General features: G+C 42.9%; 1 protein-coding gene across 4 annotated transcripts in view; it reads right to left on the minus strand.

The window, feature by feature from the left end:
* Positions 1-12696, minus strand: part of pcdh17 (protocadherin 17) — a 52947-nt gene extending 40251 nt beyond the window's left edge. For 2 of the 4 annotated variants that reach the window (XM_076049263.1, XM_076049255.1), the window contains exons 1-2: positions 11954-12696; positions 8505-11091 (exon numbers count right to left, since the gene is read on the minus strand). In XM_076049263.1, the coding sequence (XP_075905378.1) occupies positions 8505-10793 (2289 nt within the window). In that variant the 5' untranslated portion in view covers positions 10794-11091; positions 11954-12696. Of the gene's footprint in view, positions 1-8294; positions 11092-11953 lie in introns of all 4 variants that reach the window. The other 2 variants (XM_076049244.1, XM_076049237.1) reach the window with 1 other exon arrangement.
* Between the last annotated feature and the right edge of the window lie 999 nt (positions 12697-13695).

The raw sequence follows: 13695 nt of genomic DNA on the forward strand, positions 1-13695 counted from the left end.
TTTCTTTAGTCTTTTTGCTGCATGCTAATTAATATCTTGCAGACTGTCAGCTTATAGACCTTTCCTATAGCCAAAGATCCAAAGATGTGGAAAAAAAAAACAATATTTAATATGGTTTTGGCGTGAAACTATCTACAAAAAGCAAAAACTCAGAATCGCTTTTGAACTGAGATTTTATAGGCCTCTTATAGAGCAACAACATCTAATTCAAGCCAATGAATGAGCATTTCATAATAGAGTGTGGAACAAAACATCCAGAAAATGTGATCTAATTTGTGGGGTGGCACGAGAGAAGAGGAGAGCTCATAAACAAAGGCATAAAAGAAGGAAATTATTCCATTTGAACTGATGGCGCTACAGCAGTGCTATAAATGAATAGATTGAGACTTTCCACAAAGCTCCAAGCGCAGGCTAGCGGGAGATAAATGGACCCGGAATGCAGGACACACATGTCTAAAACAAATTCATGTAAGAGCGCATGCACACACACACACACACACACACACACACACACACACACACACACACACACACACACACACAAACACCTGCGTTCTCCCCAACTCACCCCCCACAATGGTCCACACACGCATAGCAGATGGACGAGGTCTAGCTCGACTTCAAGGTCACCCTATGTACTGTATGTGCACTGGGTGAGAAGAATCAGAGCAAAGGAGGGACCAAGGAGGGGAAGGAGAGAGGACAGAAAGGATAGTTCATGCACCTGGGAAATGAAGGGGAAAAAAAGCTAGCAGAGCAGGCTTTGTGTTAATGCTCTGATGTCGAGGCACTGGATACCCCTTCCTCTCACTGTCTTTTAAGTGCAACGAAGGTGCAGAGAGATTTTGTCGGAGCAGCTTTAGAATTAATCAGCTGCGCACAAAAGGAACACCCACACATAATCTCATGCTCGATAACCCTTCTGACCTCCTCCACAAATGCAAAATCACCTCACTCATTTAAAGACTTGAGGCAATGAGCTCCTGTCCTCGTATTTTTCTTTTTTTTTTTTTACCTCCCCTGTTGCCTGCGTGATTGGTTTCTTCCACAGGGGCACCCATGCACCTATACAAGACTTAGCATGTCAATGTGACCTTAAGGAGGACGTGTTTAAGACGATGCTAGAGGGGGGAGAGAGGCTGTTCCCCCCACCACACCATCAATCTGTAGAGAGGACAAACAGAAGAAGAAAGAGGAGGAGAGGAAAGAGGGAGGAGAGCAGAATACTCAAGTTCCATTCATCACGCCGGCTGTGTTGCGAGTGTATAAATAGCGAGTTCTAGTCAGAGTTATCATTGAGCCAACGCTTCCATCGCACAACTTCATTTATTAAGCTGTGCACAGATCAATACAGCAGGCATATACACCCGTGCTGTTGACAAGATAATCTCATCATTATGAATTTGGCTTGGGCCGTCAGTAACATGAGCAATTGCAACGCTTATCTGAGATGACAAGAGCAAAGCGAGAGAGAGACAGAGAGATAGAGAGAGTGAGAAACAGGGAATATGAAAAGGAGTCAGGAGTGGGAGCAAGGACCAGAGAGAGAAAGCACTGCTTTGTTTTGTTTGGGTTTTTTTTTTAATTTTTTTTTACTTATTTTAAACCAAGCTATGCTCAGAGGAATAGATAATGAAATACAGTATTTCAGTTCCAAACACAAGAAAAAAATCAATAGGAACTGGAGCAACACAACAATTGATCTGAATGCTAAAAGCAACCAGAAAGATTTCTATAAGGGCCAATTGAGTAAAACTGTGCAGTGCGAAAGACAAGGCAAAGGCCCATCAATATGTCATTTTCAATGTGCTATTAGTATTTAGCATCACCAATTCCACCCTGGGGAGAAACAGCCATGCACTTAATGACGGATCTTTGTCCGCGCCTTGCAGCTCAGATTGCCCCCTTTGTTCAGGTAACAGCACCTTAAGAGTGCAGAGTCTTACACCGCAGCAACGCAAAACAGAAAGTGCAAAACAGTGGCTGTCAGTTCCCTTCAGGCACGCACACGGCATCAGAAACCTGTGTCAGATTTTCTAACGGGTTGAGTCGCAGACAGGTGCATTTACAGAGGGAGACAGCCGGAGAGTTTGAAGCTTCCCAGACACACAGAAGTGTGCCAACATAGACTGACTTGTTTGCACTACCGAGAAAAATGTTCCAAATGCTGCAAACAATCTGTTGTCTCCAGGTTGAGCTACAGAAAAGTTACGCCATTGGCTGAAGAGAAGGTCTCTTTGTGCTACAGCCTATTTGCGAGTGTAGTTAATGAGGTCTCATCACTCACGAGGCTGAGGAAGTGCTGAACTGTCAAAGTTACGGACAAGGAGCCAGGGAGATTTTAGGGGAAAGGGATAAATCGTTCCTGCTATACTAATGAGGGAAAAGGTGAAAGCGGATTCGCAACGCTCATACTTTAAGCTGTTGTTTCGACAGGAGATGCTTGGGGGCACAGGGGAGAAAAGATGTGAACGAAATAAAAGCTCTCGCAGGTTGGATTTGTGCCAAGAGGCAGCGGAGCGACTTTTCCGTTGTTTTGACTTTGACAGTGTTTGAAGTACAGTTGCTGGTAGTACAAAGCATCGCCACCAAGAGAGATCACCGGCTTATAAAGAGAGCACACTTCAGGAGATGTGTATTATACACAAACACACACACACAAAAAATATATATATACATCTCCCATGCGTCAAGTCCAACATCTCGGTCAAAGACTCTTAGTCAGATCAAAGCCCTCATGACCAGATGCCACTGAGTTGTATTGACAGCACTGTAGTATCCCCCACCTATGTTTGACACATAGATAATGAATTATTTAAATGTGAGATATCATAAAAGCTGCACAAAACCAAAACCTATCGCTAACCGGATAAAAATCTAAAGCATCAACAAACTAGTATGAAAAATGACATCAACGTCTGATGGTATGCCACATGTTATTTAGCACATTAGGTTAATCAATTTGCATTGCCTTGGTAAAAAATTGGACTGCGCTGAACCACACCTTCATATTGCCTAAAAGCACTTTCCACAGCCTCACATTCACCCACCATGGCAGTGCCTGCTGCCATGCAAGGCACTGCCAGGCCCACAGGGAGCACTTTAGGGCCACTACTTTTCAGCGTCTTGCCCATGCAACACTTTCACACGTGTTGGAGCTGGGATTCAAACCGCAGACCTTGGGCTCACTGAGCGACCTACTCTACCAACTGAGCCACAGCCATCCTAATATGAATAAAAAATATTATATTAAGCCAGGCAATACAGCAACATTATTAAAAAGACTCAAAATAAAAATGCATAGTGTGTTTCATAACCCGAAGTTCAAAATCAAAATTGTATTCAATAGTCCACAGTCAATAACTCAGACCGCTTTAAACCGTGTACAATTAGGACGGCAAGCTCAACACAGAGAGGGAGAAGACAGAATGTTAATATCACTTAACTCCAAAAGCCAGCCAGTGGGCAACCTTGACATTTATCTCCCAAGGGGCTCTGCACACATACAGTATAAAGCAACAACAGCGAAACGAGTATCCCGACACTTGGGATCAAAGGTACAGACGGAGTCACTCCACCCCAATAAGAAAAAGAAAGAAATTCACCGCTCTTGTGTTTGTGCATCCGCCGAATTTCCACCGTCTTCTCAGCATATCCATATGTAATTGTATGTCTACTACTGGACCAAGCCATCTGGTTTCAAGAGCCTACACTGTCTAAACGGCTATCATAAAGGCCAATTTATGTTCACATATCATGCCATATCTATAATTTTACAAAGCACTTCTGTTGCCTTGTGTAACTGCCCACATGGCTGAAAGGACATTTTGTATCCGACTTATAAGACCAACGGATTGCAGTACATCTACTGTATATATTTTCTTCAGCTCAACTCCGTTTTCATCCGCTCTTCTGTTCAAGTTCTACGTTTTGATGTATGATAATCGAGATTCACTGGGCAAATTCAGGGAAATGCATGCTCCTTCTCTCTGTCTTCTACTTTGTATTTTAAATCCCTTTGGTTTTTCTCACTTGCTAATCTTGGTCATTTTGGTACAACCAAGTCTGAGGCTTTCTACCAATTAACTCTAGGTCATTCACAAATCCAGCACTGCAGGGAAAACCAACAGGATTATGTGGCTGGAGTGAGCCTCTTGTAATCAACATATCCAACACGATCATGTCACGACTGATTGTATTTGTGTAGATTGCTAAAAAAAAATTGGTTAGCAACCACGACATGGCATTACTGTTGCAATAAAAAAGTTTGAGCATGTTTTAACTGTAGCTGCAAGCGAGAGTGGAGACGTATCAGCCCAGAAAAGGCATATAAGTTATGCAGTTGGATTTATACTAGCTATTAAATAGTCGTTATTCAATTTACATTGTTCACAAGTACAAAATTGCAATTGTTCAGTGAAATCTTATTTTCTATTTGACAAAAAATTGAAAGCAATAAATTGGAATAATGTAGCATTAAACAACTTCAATTAATGTTACTAAAAAAGACTAGTTGGAGTTGGAGTTTAAAAATATTTAAAGAGAAAACATTATTAAATAATAACTAAAGGTAACTAAAAATAATACAGCAATTTGCTGTATGTGATGGTGTGGAAAGACACTTTTGTTCTGTGTTTTTAGTGTGAGAGGACCAAGAACTAAACTTAAATTCTTTTTTCAGAGAAATTTCTGTTAAACTGCCTCATTTCCCCCGCCACACGTGTTCACATTATTGCAGCTTGAGACCTGTGATGATTACTGTGAAGTCTGCTGGAAGAACTGCTTCCATGCAATTTGTTAAATCTAAATATATCTATAGTTGCTGTTTCCATGCAGTGCAAGTCTCAAACTGCTTAAATATATATTTTACACATTTGACCTAAAGCAAATGGGTGTTGTAATGTTACATGGGTTCTTTATGAAATGTGCATATTTTCTATATTTCACAGTGTAGGTGTTTTCAGAGCAGCGCTCTGTAGTTGAAGGCACTTCCTCTCAGTTGTTTCTACCATATTAGCTTTTGGGGGCGATGAAGAAAGAGGAAACTGCTTATAAATAATTCAGAATTTCTGCATGTTGTGTTATGTACAGTAGCAGCTCATTTATTGCGGAAAAAGGAAGACACACCCTGAGGGCAGCTGTACTGGAAATATTAAATAAAACAAATTTGGCGAAGTCACCCTAAACAGCTCAATTCAGAAAAAAGCTTCCGGTTTAGAAAAGGCTTAATGAACACTGTTTAATTTGTAAAAACACATTTTTGTACATATCTGCAAGGCTACTAAATCCTATCTACGTACAGTCAGTAATTCAATACCAACATGTTAACTACACTCATTACACGGAGGGGGAAAGAAAATAAATCTGGAGCATTTTTTTTTTATTCTGTTGTCCCCACCCAAGTGTGAGAGCATATCTGTCATAGAGCCGGCAAACTTAACAATTAAACCACAGGCCTGGAATATGCAATGTCGTTACTTTGACAGAACACGCAATCTCACACACATGCACAGTCAGACTGAATATGCAGAATGACGCCTTGATCATCGGTCGAAACAACAGTTTCCTCAAGGAAAAATGTCCAGCTGACCCCAAAGAGTGAATATGTTTTTTAAAAAAAACAGTGAATAGTATAAGTATTTAATATTTCATGTAATTTATATATTTGAAGCTGATCAGACATTGAGCCCCCACTCAGTCTGTGAACTTCTCCTTGATGCCACCCAATGGCAGAATACCGCCACCTAAAGGCGGTTTTTATAGCTTTTAAGATTCCTCGGTTGCCGATGTACCACCTGCACCTTATTAACACGTCGACCCCTGCCGAGCAGGATTCTGTTTGATTGGGGTTTCACAGTGAACCAAATAAAAACGCTAAAAACATATCAAAACAAAGCAATATGTTAAAGTACGAGGCAATTAAAAGTAATGACGGGAGTTCAGGTACATGAGGAGCAAGTGTAGAGGTGGCAACTAGAGAGCAACAAATAGACTTGTGATCCAGACTGTTAACCACAGCATGGTACAGCTGCTTAAGCTAAACCTACTGTGGGCCAAAATCCCAAACATATTTGAGACAGAGTGGGTGCCGGCTCGCTCTTTGAAGCGAATTACTGAAATCCCTGCTTCCTGGGCATTGAAGAATTTTGCAGCAGATTGGTTTTAACCTTGATTCAACACTAAGTAATTCCCGTCAACGCCTTAAGCTGAATTAGGCATCATTACGTATCATCCATCTCCTTATCCAAGGAATTCTCTTTATAACTGAAATGAAGCTCTCCATTGGGCAGGCTTGTGGCGTGGCGGTGACAATGATAAGGCCACAAGAGCACTGCTAATATGTTCATATTATTCCCCTTTCCCAGCTAGAGACTAGAGGCTTGGAGTTCAGCTTGTCTACCAGTGCATCACTATAAAACATCATTAGAGGCTAGCAGCAGTTTACAGAGAGACTGGGAGTTACGGGCAGTCACTATAGCCCTACTGGGTGCAGATGAAGACACTGGCACTATGGTGCCCTTGTAAATCTGGCTCTCCACTAGATATGATGTCCCACTTTATCAATTTATTTATTTATTTTTACTCTCCTTCTACTATCCTACTAGCCTCTTGCATGGCAGCTGTGGTGACAGATGGACTAAAAGGCCTTGGGATCAATGAGAGGGGAATTCTGTCTTTGTTTTCTGACATTTTCCCTATAGCAACTCGTCTCTGACTCAGGTTACGTACTGTCCATAAGACTGAGGAAAGGATGATGATGGGGAGGAAAGGAGGAAGGAAAGTGATATGCTGCTGTACAGCTTCTGAAGAAACTTAATGCTTCAGGCCATCTCCCTCTGCACAGGTTCTGTTGAATAATACAACAGAGCACCCTGCACGTCTAATGCGTGAAAGGGGCGCTCTGTAAACAAGACACTAAGGAATGTGTTGTTGCTCTTCCTGCTTGTTTTTCCCCCTTTGACAATGTGAAAAAACTCTAAAAATGAGCATGCAGTGAGTCAAGGCAGGCGGTCAAAATAACCATCACTACATTAGCGAAGGAAACAGCTTGTAGAGTGGACCAGCAATAATTTGGTCCTTCTAATTGGGAATCCTTAAGGGTTTTTGTGTTTTTGCAATGACCCTTGGCCTTTGCAGCTGGCTCATAATAGAAACATGGCTAAGACTGAGAGTGGGAACAACGGGCAGCAGCGATCTGCCCTGGTGCGAACATGTCACGTTTGATCACAGTTATCATTACATGCATGTCCATTCCAGATAGTAGGGCAGAAAAAAAAAAAGCTCAGAGCGCTCAGCTAAGACAGGAATGTATAGAATGCATTAAGGCGGAACTGGAAGGAGCATCATTGTTCCTATGTCTCAAATAACAAGACAAAGATAAACTATGGCAATCAAATACAGGTACTGACATCCAATAGTTTTTTTTTTTAGGCAGAATATTTTTAGTGCTACTTTGACATTGAGAAAAGGCTTCATTTATGTTACAGCCCATTGCCCCCGGCATGATGTACTACTGTCGTCAACAAGCCCTAATCCTCGTCTGACACGACAGACTTTTAATAGGCTTAAGGCCAAAGACACAGAGAAGTTATCACGGTAGAGGCTTATGTGCCCAAGTAGTCTGCATAAAGACACATAAAGAAGCTGTGAAAATAAGTACATCTGCTAATCTTCAGGATTTGGAGGTGTTGTAATTAATCATCAAGAGCCATAAAATTGTATGACTTACATGACCAAAAGGGGGAAAATGTATTTCGTAAAAATTACTCCAAGTCATGGTGATATTGTATATTGATATTTTTTACACATATATATTAATATCATGTTAAAATTATCAATTATCATCAAGTTAAAAACAGTCATTTTATGAACGAGGGTATTGGGTGGACAGTTAAATAAAAAAAAAGGAATTGGTCAGCAAACAGGCAACTCCCAAAGAAAACAAAGTGACAGTAATTGATTGCTTAATGAAATATCTGAATTTAAGAACATTTTTTAAAAGGCTGTCTGGACTTAAAACATTTGGGACACACACATTTGGCTGTGTTGATGTCACTGGCTCTGTTGTATTAGAACACTAGACTGTTTAATCCTTCTAATGCGCACCCCTCCCTCCCTTGCTGTTATTCTCTCAGTGCTCCTAGGCCTCATAGTCTCCAAATGTTCATATTTCTATTTCTTTCATTTCTGCAAAATGTGGGGCAAACGTTGATACAGAACAATGTCGGCTGCTGAGGATTGTGACGTGAAAACGGTGGCATAACATTGACGGGCGAGAGTGCAATTCCCCTTACCTGTATGATGGACATGCGGTTAGTAGGTGTGTCTGTAGTGCTGGTGACTGGGCCTGTGAAGCTGGTGTGGCATCCCACGTGGCCTTGGGGCACGCTGATGTTATTGGGAGTGGGCTTTAGGTACATGACCTCTGACCTTGGTGAGCTGAGTGGCAGGCGTGTCTGGTAGTCAAAGTACATGGGAGAGGTGGCCAAGGAAGGGCTGCTTACCACATTCATCACATTCATGGCATCCCGCTCCTCCACCTCGCTCTGCACCAGCATGATGTCGTTCTTGTTAATCTTCTTCTTCTTGCCTTTCCCAAGTTGAGGATGTGAATACTCTGCAATGCGGCAATTATAGGTACGAATTTCCTTGTTTTCCCGCTTGCACTTAATAGCTATGGTCACCATAGCAGCTAGGAGCATGATGGAGATGATGCTAAGTGTCACAATGAGAGGCAGGGACATGTCCCAGTTCTGATTGTCTTTTGTGTGAGGTAGTCCATCAGGGGGACGTCCATCCGATGCTTTAATGAGGAGCCTGGCAGCAGCGGTAAGTTTAGTTGGCTTGCCATGATCTGATACGCGAATAATCAGCTCCACCATTGGGCTCACATCATCCCAGAACGGATGGGCTGTCCGCACCTCACCAGTCACTGGGTCGATTACAAAGAGATGCTCCTCATTGCCTTCTGAGATTTCATATGTAAGCCTCCCGCTTTCTCCATAGTCGTTGTCCACGGCTCTCACTGTGGTCACAATGTACCCAACACCTACATTACGTGGCACGTGTATTTCAGCAGTGTCATTAAGAAGTATGGGCAGAACAATGACAGGGATGTTGTCGTTGACATCCAGGATACTGATGCGCACAGTCGCGTTGCTCTCCATGTGGGGAGACCCAGCATCTTTAGCAAGGACTTTAAAGTCAAAATACTTGATTTGTTCATAGTTAAAAGATCGCACTGCATAGATGGCACCATTAGCAGCATTCACATTGACATACGTGTTGACATCACCGCCACTGACATTGGAGTTGATTATACTGTAGTACACAGTTCCGTTCTGCCCAAGGTCTGGGTCCTCTGCCAGAACTGAACCTAGATACTCCCCTGGGATGTTGTTTTCTGGGATCTGAAGAAGGTAAACGGCCTTGGTGAAGCGAGGAACATTGTCGTTCTCATCCAGGATCTTAACAGTGAAGGATTTTGTAGAATTCAGAGGAGGAATGCCATTGTCCTTGGCCACGATGGTGACATTGTATTCATCTTGCATCTCTCTGTCCAAAGGTTGGTCTGTCACGACAGTGTAGAAGTTATCATAGTTTTCCTCCAGTTTAAAAGGGACATTACCAAGCACTCGGCACTGAAGCTGCCCGTTTCTTCCTGAGTCCTTGTCTGTGACACGAACCAAAGCAATAACAGTGCCTGGAGGGGCTGCCTCACTAATGGCTCCCTGTCTCACAGACACAAAACCTATAGAGGGCCAGTTATCATTTCTGTCAAGAACTTTAACAGTAACTTTACAGTGGCCTGGAATAGGGTTGGGTCCTAGATCCTTTGCCTGGACGTCGATTTCTATTACTGGGCTCTCTTCATAGTCAATTTCACCCTGAATTTTTATGACTCCTGTTCTTGAGTCTATGGAGAAAAGCTCCCGAATTCGTTCTGGGGCATAGCCACTGAAAGAATACACCACTTGTCCATTGTTACCCTCATCAGGATCTGTAGCATTCAAATCAATCAGGACTTTACCTGGAGGGGAATTTTCTGGAATCTCTACAACATAAGACGGCTGATCAAATACTGGACTGTTATCATTAGAATCAATAACTTTGACGTTAATCTGCATGTTACCTGATCGAGGATATTCTCCCCCATCAGTTGCTGACAAAATAAGGGTGTGATGGCTTCGCTCTTCTCTGTCAAGGGGTCTTTGAATAACTAACTCTGGGAATTTAGTCCCATCCCCACGGGATTTTACCTCCAAGGAAAAGAGATTGTAGTCGTCGCGTGTTATTTGATAGGTTTTCAAGCCATTCTCCCCTGCATCTGGGTCATGTGCGCTGGTCAGGGGAAAACGTGTGCCTGGCACTGCATTTTCAGAGATGTCAATATCAATCTGATCCGAGGGGAAAGTGGGTGAGTTGTCGTTGATGTCCTGAATATCTATTTTGATCATGCAGATCTCCTTGTCATTGGCAAACACCTCCATTGACAGCTGGCACTTGGGATTTCTCTTACACAGCGTTTCTCTGTCAATGCGCTGTTTGGTGTACAACAGTCCGCTTTGGGGGTCCACGTCAATGAGATGCGGAGCCGAGTTCTCCAGCACCCTGAAGTTGGCTTTCTTACCCTGCCCACCCTGTCCAGTTTGTTCCGGTCCAAGTCTGGCATCTTTGGCAATGTTCCCGATCACTGTCCCCGGACCCTGTTCCTCCGGGACAGAGTAATTCAAATTTTTCAATGTCAGGGCATGCGCCCATAGGAGAAAGAAAAAGAAAACAGAAAGATACATTCCCACTTCTTCAAAACGGCTCTAATACTAGATTTATGCCTCCATTGACCTGTTGATATTTTTTTCAATTTTGGTATCTCTGTAACATTGGATTAAAAGGGTCCTGTTCATCATGTGAGAGCTTGGCATTAGTCTTGATGATTGTCTTTGCTCTGCTTCTCCCTTCCTCTGCCTCTTCCAGCAATCTGTGGCGCCGAACACCTAATTTATATTCTGCTGAGTGCCCAGACTCATCTGAGCAATAATCACGATCATAACTCCAAACAGAATAGTCTTTGTAAGGGTTCACGCCTTTTACCTAGAGAGAGGATGAGAAAAGAATGGATTTGTTATAATGTATATGTGGCAATGACTTTTTATTCTCTTCCTTTTTTTTCAATGTACAAAAATACAACCATTCTACCAGGAAGATCAGATCATCAGCGACCCAAGGAGAAAACAGGGCTTATGTGTAATTCATCTAACAACAGAAGGGAGCTTGTCAATTTGTTAACCTTGAAAAAGACAGACTCGGACATCACAGCGCGGACAGGGGCATTGACGCCTTTGCAGCTTATAGTTACGCCGCGGTTTATTAAAATATGATTATACACACGCATCAGCCATACACCCCTTTAATGTATCAGCAATTTTCCAGTGCAAGACTTGACCTCTTCGTAATGACGCTTCATTCACTCGTCAGTATAAATGTCTGGAGAATTCTGAATATTTTTTTTTCTTCTCCCCCTCTCGCTCTCTCTATCCATCTCTCTTTCTCTCTCTCCGTGTCTCAGGAAAAGTTTAATAAAACGCTGCGATGCGCGCTCGGCTGAAAACGGACTATTGTGGCGGTGATTTGAATACGTGCGGAAAATGAGCCTCTTACACGCATTAACCGATCCGCATAATCCGGATATTCACAATGAGCCCGATATAAAAAAAAAAAAAAAAAAGAAAGGGGAAAAAAAAGAAGAAGGATTCTGAAATGAGCTGCCAACATCTCGGCGCAGCCGTGTAATTCTCTGCGCCGCTCAAGCTCGCCGTCTAACCCCCTTCTCCTACTCAACATCCGAGAAGCTGTTGCATCCGCACGCACCGGGATGCCTATGAGAATAATCGTATCAAGATAAAGAAGATAAGTTCCAAAGGGATATTGCATGGCACGTCTTGTGAACACTTACCGAAAACGAATGAATGCGCTAGTCCAAAATCAATGGAAAGAAAGAAGAAGGGTCTTTGAAAACAGTTCCGCAAAAGGTTCGACCAGAGTTAGTTCGAGTCCTGCCCGCCTCCCCGGTTATCCTTCCTTCCTTCTTCTCCACCTCCTTCCTCCCTCCTTCCTTTCCGACGCACACGCCGACTACAGTGCAGCGCAGTGTGAGGAGAGAGTGGGGGGAGGTGAGGTGGTGGTGGTGGAGGAGGGAGGGGAAAAAAAAGTGCTCCAGAAAAGTGTGACTGTAATGTCAATGAGCTGAGGTCCTCTCCGCTGTCTGATTAGGATGCAGCTGCTTGCCTTCAGCTCCGCAGTGAGTCACCGTTCATGGGAGGGGGGAAAAAAAAAACAACAGGAAAAACACAGAGAGAAATACTCTGTGATGACGGCTGGGCTGCGATCCGACACTTTCAGATCGACGCTGTGAGCGATATTTTAGGTGCTTTTCCCCAAAGTCCGAGGCAGCGCTGAGTGACACATCTCCCGGTTTGGCATGTTTGTCCTTTCCGCTCGTCCGCACCACCACCGGGAACAGTCCGCGAACAAGATCCACAGCTCCTCAAGAGGCGAAAGACCCGCAGACGGACAAAAGTCTCTCCGACAAAGAGGCTCCACTTGAAACAGACACACACACACACACACACACACACACAAGTCGTTACTTCTGCTCAAATTGGGCTCTTGCCGCGACCCTATGCACAAGCAAGGGTTTCCACTCACTGACTGACTGAACTCCGGGCACCGCATGCTGCATTAAACATTGTCGCTGCTCCCGCGGCAGCCAATGGCGTGCAAGAGGAGGGCCGAGGGGGGCGGAACCCAAAGGCCGCGTTCAGGTGATTGGTGGCTCGCGGTTCACCGGCGGTGCATCTTGTGTTTTTTCAAAAAATCACACTTCATTGTTGTTTACAATAAAGGAAACGGTGCGTTGAGCAGCAGCAGCAGCAGCAGCAGCAGCCGTGCAACGAGGGCGCCCGGATGCGGGGTTTGAATTTGTTTTTCTTTTTCTTTTTTTTTTCAGTTGAACCATTCATCACAAGCGGTCAACGAGAATTCAAAAGTCGTTGGGAGTTATCCTGAAGCTCAGCCCACTGGGTTTTTAAAAACGCAATCCAATCAGAGGGATGTGAGGCCCAACTGAAAAGCTGCACACGACAGAATGGAAACATGCTGGCCAGCTGCACACACAGGATTTTGATCTTCTTTAGAGAAACTTTCATTTTTATTTATTTATTTATTTATTTATTTATATATATATTTGTTTATGTATTCATTTTACAATCTTGTAGTTTGTTTAGGGGATGTCATAAACTATAACTTTTGGATTTTATAGTTTCAGGTTTGTGAGAAGAAGCATATTTTCCTTCCTTTAGGAAGGAAATAGGGATTTAGAACTAAAATATAATTTTAATCTAGATGTACATTCTTTTTCAATAAGTTACTGTCACACTTTTCAGTCTTCACTCAGAAAATGTTAAAAAAAAAAAAAAAAAATGAACACGCATTCAAGCTCATCTCTCTCCGCGGAGCAGTTTGCCTGAGTTTTGCATAAACAAATAAATAACGTGTTTGCAGGCATTGGAATAGCAGACACATTCAGTAAAAAGCAACATCATTTTGGATTGCCAGAGCATTTAGGTTTAAGGAAATGCTGTCAAGACTTATCTTAACATTTTTGCTTTGAAACAGTATTGCTTATACTACTCCTAT

Source organism: Nelusetta ayraudi, unplaced genomic scaffold, assembly GCF_046127955.1.
Source record: "Nelusetta ayraudi isolate G7.1 ecotype Tasmania unplaced genomic scaffold, CSIRO-AGI_Nayr_v1 ptg000005l, whole genome shotgun sequence".
Taxonomy (NCBI): domain Eukaryota; kingdom Metazoa; phylum Chordata; class Actinopteri; order Tetraodontiformes; family Monacanthidae; genus Nelusetta; species Nelusetta ayraudi.